Genomic DNA, 16,428 nt, shown 5'->3' with positions numbered 1-16,428 from the left:
TTGGAAGCCACCAGCTTTCAACAGCCTTCACGTATCTCCAGCATCCCATATGGAGAGTTCCTTCGCATTCGAAGAATCTGCAGCAAAGACACAGAATGGCAAAAACACAGCACCATTACAAAAACAAGATTTAAGAATCGTAAATACAACTCAGGAAATGTAGAAAAGTGCTGGACAAGAGCAAATGAAAAACCCCGAGAAGAATGTCTCAAGCGTTCAAGTAAAGATGAAAAAGAAAAACTTGAACCAATAAGATTGATTACTGATTACTCACAAAATAGTAAAGAAATAGCTCATATTTTAAGAAAAAATTGGAAAATCTTACATCTGGACGATACAGTGAGCAAAATAGTGGGTAAACACCCAACGATAACCTATAGAAGGGCGAAAAACCTGAAAGACCACTTGATCCATAGCCACTGCAAGATAATGAAAAAGGAAGACAATTGGCTGAAAATAACAGGTTTCCACAAATGCCACGCATGTAAAATGTGCCAAATTGCAAAAAAAAACAAAGGAAATACAACTGCCAAACAACAAAAGATGGGAGATACGCCAATTGATCACATGTAAAATGCAATACACAATCTACGTGATTGAATGTCCGTGCCCACTGCTGTACGTGGGAAGTACAATATGCAAGCTTAAAAAAAGCATAATGGAACACATGAGAGCAACAATTCACAAAGACAGAGTAAATGCTGTTGCAAAACATATGGGGCAGTATCACGATGGAGATTGGAAGCAATTGAAATTCTACAGAATTGAAACAATACCAAGGAATACTCGAGGAAACAGAGAGAAGCTTTTGCGGCAAAAAGAGTCCTGACATATTCTAAACCTGAGAGCTTCAAGTCCGCACGGCCTAAATCAATCAGAGGAGTTATATATTCACTTATGAAATAACATCAAAAATGTTTGGAAAACTGGAGAAAAGCAACAAAAGAAAACAGATACAAAAAATTGAAGAAAAGAAAAAAAGAAAAAGATAAATTATCAAAAAATTAGGAAAACACTTGTATATATATATACGAAAAAAACACACCCAAAAAAACAAAAAAAAGAAAACAATTAAATAATTTATGATGGAGAAGAGAGACAAAAAAACACATGTATGAAATGTTTCATCCTTACAAATCCCCCTACAGGGAACGTAATCGAACTCCAACAAGAACAAAAGAGGGAAAAAGAACTACATTGAAAACCCACTGGAGGGTATTCAAAATATCAATTAATTGGAAATTAAAAGATGGGACATAGTGTTAAACAACTGCCTCTCTACAGACATTTAAAAAAATAAAATATTTTAAAAAAACTTGAATGTAAAAAAAAATTATTGTATAAGGATTAGAAGTTTTGTTTTTGTATTTGTATATGTTTACTTTGGCAGTGTTTTTTTTATAAAACTACAGCATCCATAATGCACTCTACCACCTAATATCAGGAAACAGGAAGTGATGTAATGCACATCTTTGAATGCTTTTAAACAATGACAAAAAAAATTATAGAGTTGATCGTGAGCAAGATGCCAGCAGCATTGAAACGCGTAGATCACTCGCTTTTATCCTGAAAAGATCCTGAATAAATAACTTGCTGTGGAAAGCTGAAAGGAGTGCGCCCCATTTCTTTCATAACAGAAGGAGTGTTTTGGCATATATATATATATATATATGTGTGTGTGTGTGCATATATATATATATATGAGAAGCAGTTGCAGCCCATAAGTGGTGTTGGCGCTCTGTTATTAGCGTGGTGCGTATCTTCTACGACTGGGCTAGTCGTTAAAATATTGCTCAAGGTTCCCCCCAGGGAAATGAAAACGCACTCTCTCGTCTCGTTAAGTGTACAGCGGTTTATTCTTCAACCAAAACCCAACGCGTTTAGCTTCTTGCAAAGCTGGTTCACGGGAACAAGCTTTGCAAGAAGCGAAACGCGTTGGGTTTTGGTTGAAGAATAAACCGCTGTACACTTAACGAGACGAGAGAGTGCGTTTTCATTTCCCTGGGGGGAACCTTGAGAGAGATATATATATATATATATATATATATATATATATATATATATATACGAGATGTAGGTTTATGTAAAAATATGCCCACATGGGCAAAATTATTAGTTGGAAACTTTTTATACTGTTGGACGATCAACTACTCAAAATCCCACTTGGGCATGATCCGGGTTTAGGTAAATCATATGCCCACACGGGCAATATTACAACCGGTCAACCCAATATCTTTGGAAAAGGGCGGTAATAAGCACGATTGTAAGGAAATGTTATTATACGACAGTCGTTGTTGGTATTTTTGCATCAAAATGGGGTGCAAGGTTATCTTTCACGGTAGTTTGTATATTATGACGTTGTGATTATTGGGTTTCCAGGCAACAATGATTGAACCAATGACATAGAAGTTTGATCGTAACAACCAATCAAAAAGAAGGATTGTTACAGTGGTATGCTTCTAGATCATTTATAACTATAAGCGATAAATTTGAAACAATATGCACACTAATGACCATTATGAAATATATATGATTGTCCGCGCATGATAATGTAATTTTGTTTATAATTCACATTTAAATATGGGACTTAAATTGACATCAGGAGAATGTTGCTGCATTATAAGTACGTGTCTATTCAACCTTCAGAACAATTTTTGGTTGTAATAAGTAATTATATTATTGAAACCAATGATCTGTCCTATTTATGAACAAGATGTCTGCCACATTTCCGTGATGGAAACCACGTGCACTAGGGTGTTGGGTTTTAAAAATGGCTGTCAGCACCACGAGACGAGCGTGACCAAGCCGTAATGGCGAAACGCGTCGTGGAGATTTGTTCATCTGCCAAATAAATCCTTTAACTGAAGCTCTGGGTGTCCTGTTTTCTTCGGAAATTTGAAGATTTGTGGAGCGAATAAGGAAGCCTGCTGGTGGCTACAACAGGACCGCCCGGGACAGCGTGACTCTTTTACCAGCACTGGTGGAGATATATATATATATATATATATATATATATATATATATATATATATATATATATATATATATTCTAGGTAAACAAATAAAGCGATCACTCGGAGGTCTGCTAACACCAGAGGTTGATTTTAATCCAGGTTACATGTTTCGCTTGCACAACGAAACGCGTAACCTGGATTAAAATCACATATAGAACGTGATTAATAAAGGTTTATGTGACACTTACATTAATGTGATAGGATAATTTAACATAAATGTGTCCCATTGTGAGGTTATTGAATTTTAATGTGTAAACTTATGTTTAAGCATTTGTAGGTGTAAAGAGGATTTATTTCAAGCAGGTGTATTCAGAATTATATCTTCATAATAATTTACAATTTATACAGGTATTAAAGAGCTCTATTTATTGTGTGTGTAGTGTAGAAATGTGCATATTCTATAACCGTGTGCACTACTAAAGTCGGCTAGAGTGGGACTCGAGAAACAGTTTGGTCCATGCTCAAGTTTAGAGTTTAAAATGTAATTTATATTTAACCTTCCGTGTAGAATGTATGTACTAGTATTTTTTTTCCCACTGTAGGTATGGAGAGAGACAGCCTCATTATTTAGCATAGGATGTTTTTTTTTCTTTAGACTGCAAGGAGAAGTGCAGTAACGAGCAAGGAGGCGAGTTCTCTTGGGGGAGGAGAGGAATGACCAAGGACGAGCAAAGTTGCAACTTATCGATGTGGGAAAGGTGGTCGAAGTATCCAGTTGTACTTGCACTATGGAAATCCAACAGCAAAGATCATGTGGGATTGTCTACTCTGATTGCAACTGATATTGTATAATGAAGGAAGTGAGTTGCAGGAGAGTTATCTTAGATTTTCACAGGGAGCAGACGTATGCTTCTACTTCTGTGGCTTTCTGCTATTTGACCCATGGTTGGAGCATATGCCACTGAAGAGTCCGACAGCTGACACCTTTCTGATGTTACCCTTATCTAATGCTTCTTAGCTTAGGGTTGCACTTTTACAGTATTGTAGGGAGAGGTAGCTTGTTCATGTTTACTTTGGATAATGTTCAGATGTAATGTAAAACTCAATTCGTTTTCCTGATCGTCTGTATCATCATCATAGAGTTATATGTCTGTTTTGCACAATATAGAGTAAATCTCTTTAGGAGATTTGGTTTTATCTTGGTCTTTCTGTTTTTTAAATGATTTTGTTCAGATTGGTCTACATTGATTTGTTTCTAAATGTATATTTAAACCCTACCAAACTCAAAATAAGTTGTTGTGTGGATTATTATGAGGCCACACGGAGGGCACTGAAATGAGATGTTAACAAGTAATGGTTTTCTCCATTTACGACTTGTGCTGCTAAAGCATTCTTACGAAGATATTGTTGAGTTATAGCAAATAAAAGCGTTTTTCATCCATCCCAAAATAGTAAGTTTCTCTATGATCATGTTCCTCTATAAAAACATACAAGTTTGTAGCAATCATGCATTCGGAAGTTATTAGTCAGGAGTCAGGAAGCACCTAAGGCAGACGGAGATGTTACACATTACCGTCTAAAATAGGAAAAACTGCGCAATCAGATCGTGAGAAATCAATATTTTTTCATAGTTTAAGAAGATCGTGTTCCTAGAAACAGAGGGTTGCCTCATGCTTATCTAAATCAGGACCACTTTCAAAGGTTTGTAAAAAAAGTGATTTAATAAATAGTAGACCAATGATGAAAAACAATTGAAATTACAGAAAATACGTCTTAGAAAAATAGGATGTAATAAATGTACAATTGTTTTAAAATGTATTGAATTGGAAACAAATCGTTTTGAAATATATAGACACACATACATTTTAAAAATAAATATGGACTGTATATACACTGTACAGGTTTCAACTATATAGCATTTGCTTCTCTTTCTCTCATATAGCATTGCTTAATTATTTACAACAAAGAGGCTAACTTGATACAATGTGCAGAATTTACATCATTATTAAATGGTTTTGAAATCCAGGATTACTAATGAGATTCCAAATTTCTACAACAAGATGTAAACACCAAGGTTCCTTTGCACAGTTCATGTTTCCCTCTCTTACTTTCACAAATATAATGTTCGGAAATCCCTGAGTTGAAGCTCAGCCTTGATGGATTTAACTGAGGTTAGTAAAATCACAAGAAATCTTCAAAGCATCCACTGGCTTCAAATACATAACAACTTTTAACATAGCCATAATGTACAGATAAACATAAACAGTAATTCCAAGCATACAAGAGACAGTACTAAAGTGGCCAGCTCTACTGTGCCTCTGTGTATTCACTGAGCTGGCTATACGTATGTCCACACTCTTTACATCCCAATCTAGGAGCAATTACTCCTGGGCCTTTATCTGGTTCTCAGTGAGTGAATTCTCAGAAGTGTTGGTGAATTCTGTTCACATAATGGTTCATGAACCCCTCTTTGACAAGCAGCTCACATCTGTTTAATTCTGTTCTCCAGCTCGAGAAGCTCCCGCTCTATTTCATATGGGAGGTCAGCATTGACTTGTTCTTCAAAGTATTTCTTGATGTCTTCCACCTCCTCTTCCCAGAAGTCCCTGGACAAGTGGAAAAGCTCTGCCATGTTGACATCTTTGAGACCTTTTAAGTTGAAGTCTGTGGTTGTAGGCACATAACCGATGGCAGTGCGCTCAGCACACTCCTCGCCATTGATCCTTCGGAACATCCACTCCAGAACGCGGGAGTTCTCACCATAGCCGGGCCAGAGGAAATTGCCCTGTGCGTCTTTGCGGAACCAGTTGACGTGGAAGATTTTGGGCAGTTTGGCAGCAGGGAAGTGCTCCATGCTCAGCCAGTGGGCCAGGTAGCGGCCGAAGTTGTAACCAAAGAAAGGTCTCATGGCGAAAGGATCGTGCATGATGATTTTACCTGAAAATACAGGGTAATAGGAACACGTCAATCTTATTTTATATTATTTTAGATATTCATAATGGTCGCACATTTGTTTACATTCAGAGAGGTAGGTTTTACAAGGAAGTATATCGGAGGTAAGCTTGCATATGGGGAAACCAAGACATTGAGGTCATTGTCAGTGTGACTGTGAGCATAAGAGGCCTGAGGGAGAGTCTGTAACATGTCAGGCTATCAGTCTTAAAAAGAAGCTTTTATAGGGAGGAGAAAATTAATATTTTCAGGCTGAGAAGAGGCAGAAAGAAATGTTCACGTCAGTCAATCATTTGTATGTCGGGGTAGTTTCTGGCGCACAGGTGTCACAGTAGTGCATTTTATAGGGCACACCTGAAGTTTGACTCACCTTTGTGCTCTGCGGCTGCTGTTGACTCAGATCTCATGGCCGCCCCCACAAATACTCCATGCTGCCAGTTCAGTGCTTCATAGACCAAAGGAACACCTGCAAATCAGAGGACGGTGTGTTCAGACAAGATTCCTACAATATCTCTATCATGTGCATTTTGTACATAGAACTTAAAGACTTCAACGGCTCAGTGCTATGTCTATACAAGGGCATGTCTTTTAATAAAAGATTGTTTCGTCGGGCCCTATCTAGAGCCAACGGGGCTTCAAAAAAGCTTTGGGATGCTGTTATCAGTGAAAAAATGTTGGTAATGGGATACAGTTTATGGATGTGAGAGGTGGTTCAAATGGAAATATTGAGGTGCTGGTAGTCTGTATTCAGAGCACGTATTTGTTCCTGAGAATTGCCGGTACTTTCTCATTAAATGTATTGCGGCAGTGCTGAGGAGTCAAATTAAAGAAGTGCCGGTATGCTGTCCATTTAAAGCACTGGATGTAAGAGAGATAGAGAGAGATGTGGTCTTAACATCTTGCAAACCACAGTGGTCTCCAGGTCTCTTGACAATGGGAGATAAATTGATTAGGATTTAAGGCAGAGGGGTTGTTATTCATAATAGGTATACCAGTGCTTATTTAGGGATCTCTATCATTTGTCTCTTTACAGGTTGCTGATAACAGGTGGTAATTAGTTGCAAACTTAAAGTAACTCACTTAAGTGACCACAGAAGAATGAAAGATTGAGTGAACCCAGGATAGTTCGTACCTAGGACCTTCAGGCTACACACAGATTTCTACAATGGACGCATTGGTCCACTGAGCGAGTTTTGCTACGATTCAGATGGATCAATAATCTCTGATCCTTGAACAAGGGTGTCATAAATGATGTGAAAAATCACTCTTTGAGTTTGAAAGACTGAGACCCAGGTAGGGAAAAAGTTACCCTAAAAAATCCAATGTAAAAATGTGAGGATCTAACTGTGTGTAGGTTAGATGAGAAAATGAGAGGTTAAAAAGAACACAGACACTCAAATACCTAAGGGTATGAACACTGTAGAAGAGATTAGCATATTTCAATGGAGATTCACTATTAGAACACAGAGGCATTAGAGACTATTTGTCACAAGAGTAATGTGAAGTAGATACTGACAGAAAGAGCAGTAAATGCACAGATCTCCCTTTACAGAAAACATGATTAGAACAAGGTCAGAAAACAGAAAAACAGGCTTAGAACAGTTACCAAAGAGTGATCATAGTGGAAGAGCAAAGACACAAAATAGAGCTGAACCCCCATTAATCAAAATTCTCCAATAACCAATGGATTATATTATTTGCACTTGTACTAAAATGATTGCTTCCAGATACTTCTCCTTAAAGTGACAGTTTTGCTGAGTACAAATATTTAACAGAATCTTCCACTTGTATTATTATTGGTGATTTAGTATCCATGCAAATTAAGTGCAGTCCACCAAAAGTTATTTTATACAACATGCCCCAAAACAGTTTATTTTTTAATTATCTGACTAAACAGTGATTAAATAAACAGCTATTGAACTGAAGGTGTGCAGTATGCCTTCTATTCAGAGTGTTTTAGAATTTTCACCTTTGGGTCTCCGTCCTCCAAAAATGATGCCCTCGATGGGCACGCCCTCAGGGGATTCCCATGCCGGATCAATGATGGGGCACTGGCTGGCAGGAGTGCAGAAACGAGAATTGGGATGGGCACAAGGCTCATCTAGAATGAAAGAAAATATGAGAAGACGTCTGAGCATCAGACACCAAGTCTACGCAATAGAGTGGGAATGTGTTACATGTATACTATAGAGCATTCTCCTCCTTACCACTGTCCTGAGTCCATTCCTTGTTCTTCCATGAGGTCAGAGTCACTCCTGATTCCTCTGTCTTCTCGATGCCCTCCCAGTAGATGCCTCCATCACTGGTCTCCCCAACATTGGTGAAGATTGTGTTCTTCTCAATGGTCTTCATGGCGTTCGGGTTTGTCATTTCTGACGTTCCAGGAGCAACACCAAAAAATCCATTCTCAGGATTAATAGCCCTGAGGTTACCTGCAACAGAGCAAAGCAGTTGATTAGAAAGGAACGGAAGACTTGCGTAGAATGTAGCACACCATTCAAATTACACGTTCATAAATGTCATCTGTGGCCCTACAATAAGCAGGTTACCTTGTTCATCAAACTTCATCCAGGCAATATCATCTCCCACACACTCAACTTTCCAGCCAGGTAAAGTTGGGTTCATCATGGCCAAGTTGGTTTTCCCACATGCACTAGGGAAGGCGGCTGCAAAATACTTCTTCTCACCATCTGGGTTTGTGATGCCCAATATCTGAGGGGAAAAAAGAGTTGGTTGCTTACTACTTAATATAGCATCAATCATTGAACAAAATGGGGAACGCTGCTTTTATCTATAATTCTGTTCATTGAACAAACCAAAGTTTTCCACATGTCTTCATCAGAACAACATTTTTGGACCAATATATTTGCATTATTTCTTTTCCAAGAGACAGTTTTAGATGATTCTAACCACTGAGGTGTGTGGTCTAGATTTTTGTGGGCAAGTGGTTTTATGCTAAGGTCGATAATTAGTGTATCTGGGCTCTTTTTCAATGGATTTGCGTAATATTATACAAGAAGCGCTGCTGTAGACCTGGTGCCACATCCACCTGTCCTATATCTATTTGATTCTACTTCAATCATATTCCATTCCCTGCATTTTCATTCCTAGGTCCTCCGACCTCAATTTTACCACCGCCAACTATCCCTGGTTTCCAGATTTCCCACCCTCCACTCCCTTGTTGGTCTCTTTAGTCTTCTGTATCTAGACTTCTACTGCCTGCATGAGTAGTAGAGGAATGCTGTGTCTTTAGCATTTTAAGAGAGTCCACCATCAGTTACACTCAAGACCATAGGACGAGAATATGCTACTAAATGTGCACTTCGCATCACACAACTGTAACAAGTTAAACTCTCACCTAAAAACTTTTAGGTGTAGACCTGGTTCCAGGTCCAAAGTTTAGTAAGATTTACTGTGGGCAAATCCATCTATGTCTAGAACAACCATGCATGCATTAAAGTGATCTCCACAATACAACATGGCACACTGAACATGTACATGAGCATGTCTACAATGCATCAGGCACTTCTGAACTAACCCCAGATCAAAGCCTCATAAACACATCTGAGGCGTTGGAGCACGTCTAGCAAAGACTCCGCGCACCACCAAGCAAGGCTCAGCTGGTGTAATCAGTCTTTCTGCAATTTTAATGTACGTTCATCTCACCCAGTTCACAAAGTCGGATGTTCAACTGCAATGAGTAAGCAAACTAAACTGTCCATGTTCTCCCTTCTTACACGTTCATATTTGTCATTGCTGTATTACATTCTATCGAAGGTTGTTTTAAATTAATTTACAGTGTTTCATGCATCTTCTTTTTAAGATGGTATAATTCAAGCAGGTACTACTGTTCCCTTCTCAAAGTATGTTCAGATTTTAAATCCACCCATCCTTCAGCTCCCTCCTGGTCCAATATCAATGTTTATTAGTACTTTATCACTGAAAAATGTTTACCACTTTTACTGATTTTACACCATATAACTATTGCATCAGCTTCATCTAATTGTTTTCTGATGCACTCTTCCCTCCAGTGTGAAAATATTTAAGTTCTCCAGTTTTTCTTTGTAAAGCTTCAAGTATAAAGATGATAGATGTGGCATAACAGCTAGGGGGGGGGGGGTCAACCTCAAATTTGAGGAACCAGGTTTAAGTCTCGGCAAGGACGTGCAATATCTTGTGATTCTGTGCAAATCACCTAATCTCCCTGTGCCTAACAAAAATTAATTAATGTGTCCTCATGTAATGCAACTGGTGCTCTTGTAAAGCGCTCAGATACCCGATACCTTTAGGTCAAGTTTGCGCTATATAAAGCTCTGGAAAAAGACCAAAAATAAAGAGATCATAACATTGTCTGCAGCACTCTTGATTGCCTCAATTTAGCCTTTACTTCTGGTATTATTACATATGTTTTCTGATGTACTACTTACTATCTGCTTACCTATACTGGCGACTGTGCTATACATTTTACTTGGTGGCATTTGTATTATGTCCAGTTTTATTTTGATAACTTCTCATGGAGATGAAAGAGCAGCCACTGACTTAAGCCTAATTTAGATGTTGGTGAATGCACTTGTAATAAGGTTGACGGGAGTTCCCATCTGCCTTATTACACGTGCATTAGGATGTAGTGCTCTTGTAATAAGGTTGACGGGAGTTCCCATCTGCCTTATTACATGTGCATTAGGATGTAGTGCACTTGTAATAAGGTATAGTATATCCGTCATCTTTGTAATGGAGTAACCATCCACCCAAGTCTAAATAAGGCCCTTAGATGTTGTTGGTGTTTTGAGTCTACAGAATATTCCTTTATCCATCTCTTACCAGCATGTGCTCAGCCAGCCATCCCTCCTCCTTGGCAATCCTGCTGGCGATCCTCAGCGCAAAGCACTTTTTCCCCAACAAGGAGTTCCCTCCGTAGCCGCTGCCGAAGGACACGATCTCTCTGCGTTCAGGAACGTGCGCGATGAGCGTCATATCCGGGTTACAGGGCCAGTTGTTCACCAAGGGTTCTGTGGACACACAACAAGATGCATCACTAATGCGCATGGACTCACTGGCCACATGTCAGCTTAGGGATGGGTGTAAGGAAATGACCACACGAACACGTCACTGACATACTTTTCAGTGGTAGGGGGCAGCCGACCGAGTGGAGGCATTTCACAAACTCGCCGCTGCCCAGGGCTCTCAAGACGTCGGTGCCCATCCGGGTCATGATCCTCATGCTGGCCACGACGTACGGCGAGTCCGTCAGCTCAATCCCAATCTTGGACAGGGGCGACCCAATGGGACCCATGCTGAAAGGGACGACGTACATTGTGCGACCTGTGGGACAAAACGGGTTCAAAATGAATGACAAGTATGCAAAACGTGTCATTAACAATTTACTCCCAATCAAAGAACTTCACAAATGAAAAATTCGCTAAACAATTTTGCGATTTAAAAGATAGAAAAGTGATTCTGGTGATTGTCACTGTTAGCATATCTCCCTGCATGATGCTGTCTTTTAACCCTCACCTTTCATGCATCCTGGAAACCGGGCCTTGAACGCCTTATCAAAGTCCCCCTCGGACATCCAGCGGCCGAGCTGGCTGGTTCCGGTCTTGGAGAGGGGCACGGTGTCCCTCTGCTCTTGAGTAACGATGACCGTCCTGCTCTCGATTCGGGCCACATCCCTGGGGTCGGTGAGAGCCAGCCAGCTGTGGAAAGAGAGGACGGACTGCGTCAGGACTCTTAGACAAATACCACATGGAAAATGTACTATGAAGAATGCCGTGGAGAATTGTGAGTGTGTGTATCATAGGGCCAGCACACGTGCAGGGAATGTGCTCCACTGTTGACTGATTTGGATAAAGTAATGGAGTATATTTGTAAGAGCTTTATGTCCCCCACCATGAGCTCGAGGTGGCAGTAGGGACCCTCCAGCGCTCATTGAAGACCAGCACTAATTTTTCATAAACAAACTTTGACCCAGAGCTAAATAAAACACAAAACGAGGAAAGGAGGACGGTAGTTACGGAAAAAAGGAAGTCAGGCGCAAAAAGTGAGATAAAGAGGCAATGAGTGTTGGGCGGTCGATTAAAAGGGTCATGAAGTGGGATCAAGACTGGGTTGTAATTGGTTCCCGCTCCCCCCACCCCCACCCCCGAGAGCACTGGCGCAGGGGTCTGAACAAAACTTTCGGCCACAGCAGCTATTCTTTTACAAATTAAGCACTGCCCCGAACCACCGCTGTCACTGCTGCTCCACACTAGTTTCCTCCTGTATTTCAGAGTGGTGACGTGAAAATGGTGTACATATCGGTGAAATAAGTCTTTAAAACTGCTAGGCTTAAAGGATTTGTGCATTATTATTCTAGGGTGATAACTAACTAATATTCGCGTAAGTCTCCAGGGCACTTTGTACAGGGGTTCCCGTAATATTACCTGATGTGTAATAAGGCAGCTACTAACAGTAAAAGAGCAGACTACCCCCAATTTACAAAAATGTCAAAGGTATGTGTGAGTGGGTTTATCAGTGAGGGAACGAGCCAGTCAGTCGATCTGTATGTAAAAGACGTTACACTCTATGCTGCTACGTATGTGGCACCGGAGGCAAGACTACTAAAGAGAAGGCTTAATTAAGAGCGGGTCGTGATCTAAACAAGTCTTTACAGGACACAGAGCCCACCCTTCCCTTCCCCGGCAGAGGGCGCCCTTCACTCACCAGTTCTCATACTTGGTCAGTCTCTTCACCATGCCGCTCTCCTCCATGAGCGCCAGGATCCTCTCGTTCTCCCCCTCGGACCCGTCACAGATGTGGATGCTCTCGGGCTGGCACACCTTGGCATTGCCCACCACAAAGGCCCTCACGTCTGGGCTCAGGCTGTTCAGGTCCCCCTGGACCATCCTGCTGGGGATCTTCAGCTCGGTCTGCAGCAGGGGCGCCATCTTAGGAGAGACCGAAGAGCGTCAGCATTGCACCAATTATTCATTTAAATCAAGGAAATGAGGGACAGAGAGGAAAGACGGGAGATAACCCTTCCCCTCGGCTCCCAACTAGAGTTTTCTCGACTGACATCGTTAACGAGCAACCAACACCTGCCCTGTTTGCTAAATGCCGGCAACACCCTGGCAGGAGGATGGCGACCAAAGATGCTGAGCTCAGTATGTTTCGGCCACCACCACTAGCAACACTTGCGTGGCACACACACGCCACCTGGAGTGTCCTTGGGCAGTTTGTTGAATGTAAAGCATGGTGAAGTGTCCTTTTCATATTACCAGCACCAACCCACCCATCTACAATCACAAAGAATCACAAACTGGCCCTTCAGGGCCAGAAACACTTCTTGGTAAAGTTTAATGCGGGATTGAAGCGGAGAGAGAGAGTGCTTAATTTGAGACGGTGGTTGCAGGAGAGGGGCCCACTGGCACTCATTCTAGGGGTCTGGCAATTATTTATCCTAATTGAACTTTAGTACAGAGCAAAGAGCGGGAAAAGCACAAAGGAAGAAAGACAGAAAACAGTGACAGCCTTCAGCATAATTATGGATTTGCTGCATTTGCCACATAACGCATCTGCTTCATAATCTGCATAGTTTAACAACAACAAATGGCGTTTCTAGCTCATACGGATCAAAAGTTGCCAAAATCGTGGCGACCCATGTTGCCACGCAGTGGAAAGCCCTATGCAAAGATTCACTGCTCACCCTTAAATGGCCTATTACTCTATTTGGGTGTTGAACTGGTACTTTTACGTATATATAATATATATGTGTGTGTGTGCAGTAATACTATCGCAAAATGTACTGCACAGGGTCGCATAATGTGTCTTTTCTTTATGTATAATTCAGTCAACGTTCCCGCATAATTTGACCCCCACCCCCCCTGTTGTATAATTCCTGGTTATAGCCTATTTTAACAAAAGGGCATAGAGAGAGAAACAAAGCGAAAGGCCGCATAGTTCAAAGGGGGCGATGGGAAAGAGTTATAATATGAAGAGGGAAAGGCAGGGGCCTGCATGAGCTCTGTGTGTAGTGCCTCTATTAGCTCGTTCGGTCCCTGCATGAACGAAGTGTCGTTCCTGCATAAGCCCCGGGTGGTCCCTGCATGAGCTCCGTGTGGTGCGTGCACGAGCGCCGCACATCTCTGCGTGACCGTTGTGGTATCATGTATGAACTCCGTGGTGTCCCTGCGTGAGACCCACGCGGTCCCTGCATGAGCTCCGCACAGTCCCTGCATAAGCTCTGTGCCAGCACTGCCCCTGCCTTAGCTCTGTGCGGTTCCTGTCGGTGCCGGGGAGGCCAGGACCTGAGTGGATCGAGCGTACGTGCCTCACACAGAGGTGCCTCTTCTGCACTTCCGATTGGACGAAGTATTTTACACATAACTCATGTATCCATATAGGTACGAATACTGCATATCTTATAAGCACACATTTCAAATGCTGACCCTAAATATCTTAAATATCGGTTAAAAGTATGGAGGGCGCTTTTTAACATTTTACCCCGGGTTCCATTTTTTTACCCATACAGTGCGGAGCAGAAACCACAGGCCCCGGCCGAGTAATTGTGAGTGAAACAAGGAATGAACAGCGTGAAACTCCAAGAAGTCAGGGTGAGGAATCGGATATCCCGCAAGAACAGATGTAGACAGCACAGCGAAGGGAAAATAGCGGAATATAAGAGATATTTTCATCATAATTAATGTGCGCTATTTAAGCTCCAGCATGGCTCAGTTACAAGTAAAGCCACCTGGAACACCTCGGTGCCACTGCATCAGGTGCAGTGACACCGAGGCCCAGTGTCCTCAGGGGCCCATGAACCCAGGTTATTGCTGTCATTTACTAGTAATCCGGGGGGGGGGGGGGGGCGGGGGGTTCCTTGCATGCAGAAGACCCCCGGCGCCCTTACTACACCATTGATCGTGAAATGGCGCGTGTGCTCAAGATCACACGGAATGTGTAGTCCCCTGAGCACACTTAATTGTCATCACAAATATTGCATGTAGTCTCAACGTCCCTCACCGGACGTGTGGACTGGTGACTACTTTTGCGTTATCTACATATGTGCCCGACTGTCAACACACATTGCATTCAGGCGTCTGGATGAAGCATCTGAAAAAGTTTGGAGCTGAAGTGCGCACGGGTGGAAAGATGTCTGCGAGCACTGTCTTTAAGGTGCTTCTAACGAGGCCGATTTGTCCTGTAAATTCAGACGGTGCATCGGTGATGCTGGGACAGAATGCACGACTATAGTTTCCCGTTGTGAATTTTTGCTGCTGATGGTGAGACAGCTCAGCTGCCTGAGAGCCAATGATGCGATATGCCTTTAGTTTTTCCTAACAGGACTGACTCTTCCTTTCATCTGCCTGAGGTCGATAACTATCGTACCTATAAGATGTGATGTGAGAAAAGCTCTTGTATAAGAGACGGAAGCCCCCCCCCCCCCACGTCCCCCCCCCCCTCATTTGCCACACGCAGTTGACGACTCTATAAAAACTGATACCAGGCGAGTAGAATTGTTGCCAAACAGTATAAAATAAGCCCTAAAATTATACACAGTCCTTCGTGCATCAAAATTCGAGAAAGGAAGAAAAAAAGAAAGAAAGAAAATATAAATTAATTATAATGTGACAAATTTGCCATTGTATCCTGCTCAGCGCGAAATACATAATCGTGTGGAAAATACTCAGAACAAATACAAAGACCAAGGTGTCTAATAGATTGACAATTAAAGAAAACAAGCACGCATTACATATTTTGAAGCATCATCTAAATTAAGTAATCTTTCCGCTTCATGGTTTTACTTACTTTTTCTTCGAGTTCTTGTAAAAATTAGCTCCGCTCTCTTTCTCAGTTCGTCGAATTTCCTCGAGATCTTCGTGGTCTTCCTCGGTTCTTGGGGTCTTCTCTTCCTTTGCTCTTCAAGTCTTGTTGGCTAAAGATGCTCCTGGCCTCTATTAAATAGTCGTTGAGGGCACGTCAACCCCCCTCCCTCCAGCATAGGCCCGCCTCTGACGTCAGAGAGCGACGTCCAGCCACTTGGAACGCGGCCCATAACAAACAACTGTAGACTTAGGTACAAAGGGCCTCAAACTGTCTACGAAAAATAAGGCCCGCGGCGGCCAATCATTGATCAGATTATTGGTCGTTGAGTTCCAGTGGTGTTTTTGTCCTGTTGACGGACTACCGGAGTGACGCTTTCATACGTTGTGTACTTGACCTTTAACCTACTGGGATTGTGATGCAGGAGATCTGCCTGTTTCTGGATTGCGGATGAGGTGACAACAACATCCCTGAATCAGGACGCTGCCAACAGCACGTAATGGCAGCGCGAGCGCGCATGCGCAACGAGGAGGCCCGTCAGGGGTGTGTTTGCTGACTTTGGACACGTTTTCTGGACGCGGCCGAAGTACAGTGTGGGACTGAAAGAAACAGAAAGGTGCAATGTTAGCAGAATGAGGCGGTATATTCAGGCTCGAGGAGTAACCCGAGGGCCCTGTAGCAGCGGCGCACAGCAGGCTCCACTGGGCATTAAATATGGAAT

General features: G+C 42.0%; 1 protein-coding gene and 1 long non-coding RNA gene across 2 annotated transcripts in view; one reads left to right on the top strand and one right to left on the bottom strand.

Moving 5' to 3' along the window:
- LOC147706055 (uncharacterized) overlaps nucleotides 1-10,567 on the top strand; it is a 100,532-nt gene extending 89,965 nt beyond the window's left edge. The window contains exon 3 of the long non-coding RNA XR_015297614.1: nucleotides 10,487-10,567. This is a non-coding gene — a long non-coding RNA (uncharacterized LOC147706055). The remainder of the gene's footprint in view (nucleotides 1-10,486) is intronic.
- LOC147706054 (phosphoenolpyruvate carboxykinase, cytosolic [GTP]-like) lies at nucleotides 4,660-15,819 on the bottom strand. The gene is made up of 10 exons (XM_086932504.1): nucleotides 15,693-15,819; nucleotides 12,609-12,832; nucleotides 11,421-11,602; nucleotides 11,025-11,228; nucleotides 10,728-10,915; nucleotides 8,456-8,618; nucleotides 8,114-8,338; nucleotides 7,876-8,007; nucleotides 6,277-6,372; nucleotides 4,660-5,891 (listed from the first exon to the last, which is right to left on the bottom strand). Exons 2-10 carry the CDS (start codon nucleotides 12,830-12,832, stop codon nucleotides 5,437-5,439), a joined length of 1,869 nt encoding a protein of 622 aa, XP_086788630.1. The 5' UTR covers nucleotides 15,693-15,819; the 3' UTR covers nucleotides 4,660-5,436.
- Between the last annotated feature and the right edge of the window lie 609 nt (nucleotides 15,820-16,428).

The sequence above is a fragment of the Lissotriton vulgaris genome, chromosome 7, assembly GCF_964263255.1.
Source record: "Lissotriton vulgaris chromosome 7, aLisVul1.2, whole genome shotgun sequence".
Taxonomy (NCBI): domain Eukaryota; kingdom Metazoa; phylum Chordata; class Amphibia; order Caudata; family Salamandridae; genus Lissotriton; species Lissotriton vulgaris.
This window is presented reverse-complemented; position numbering and strand designations above follow the sequence as displayed.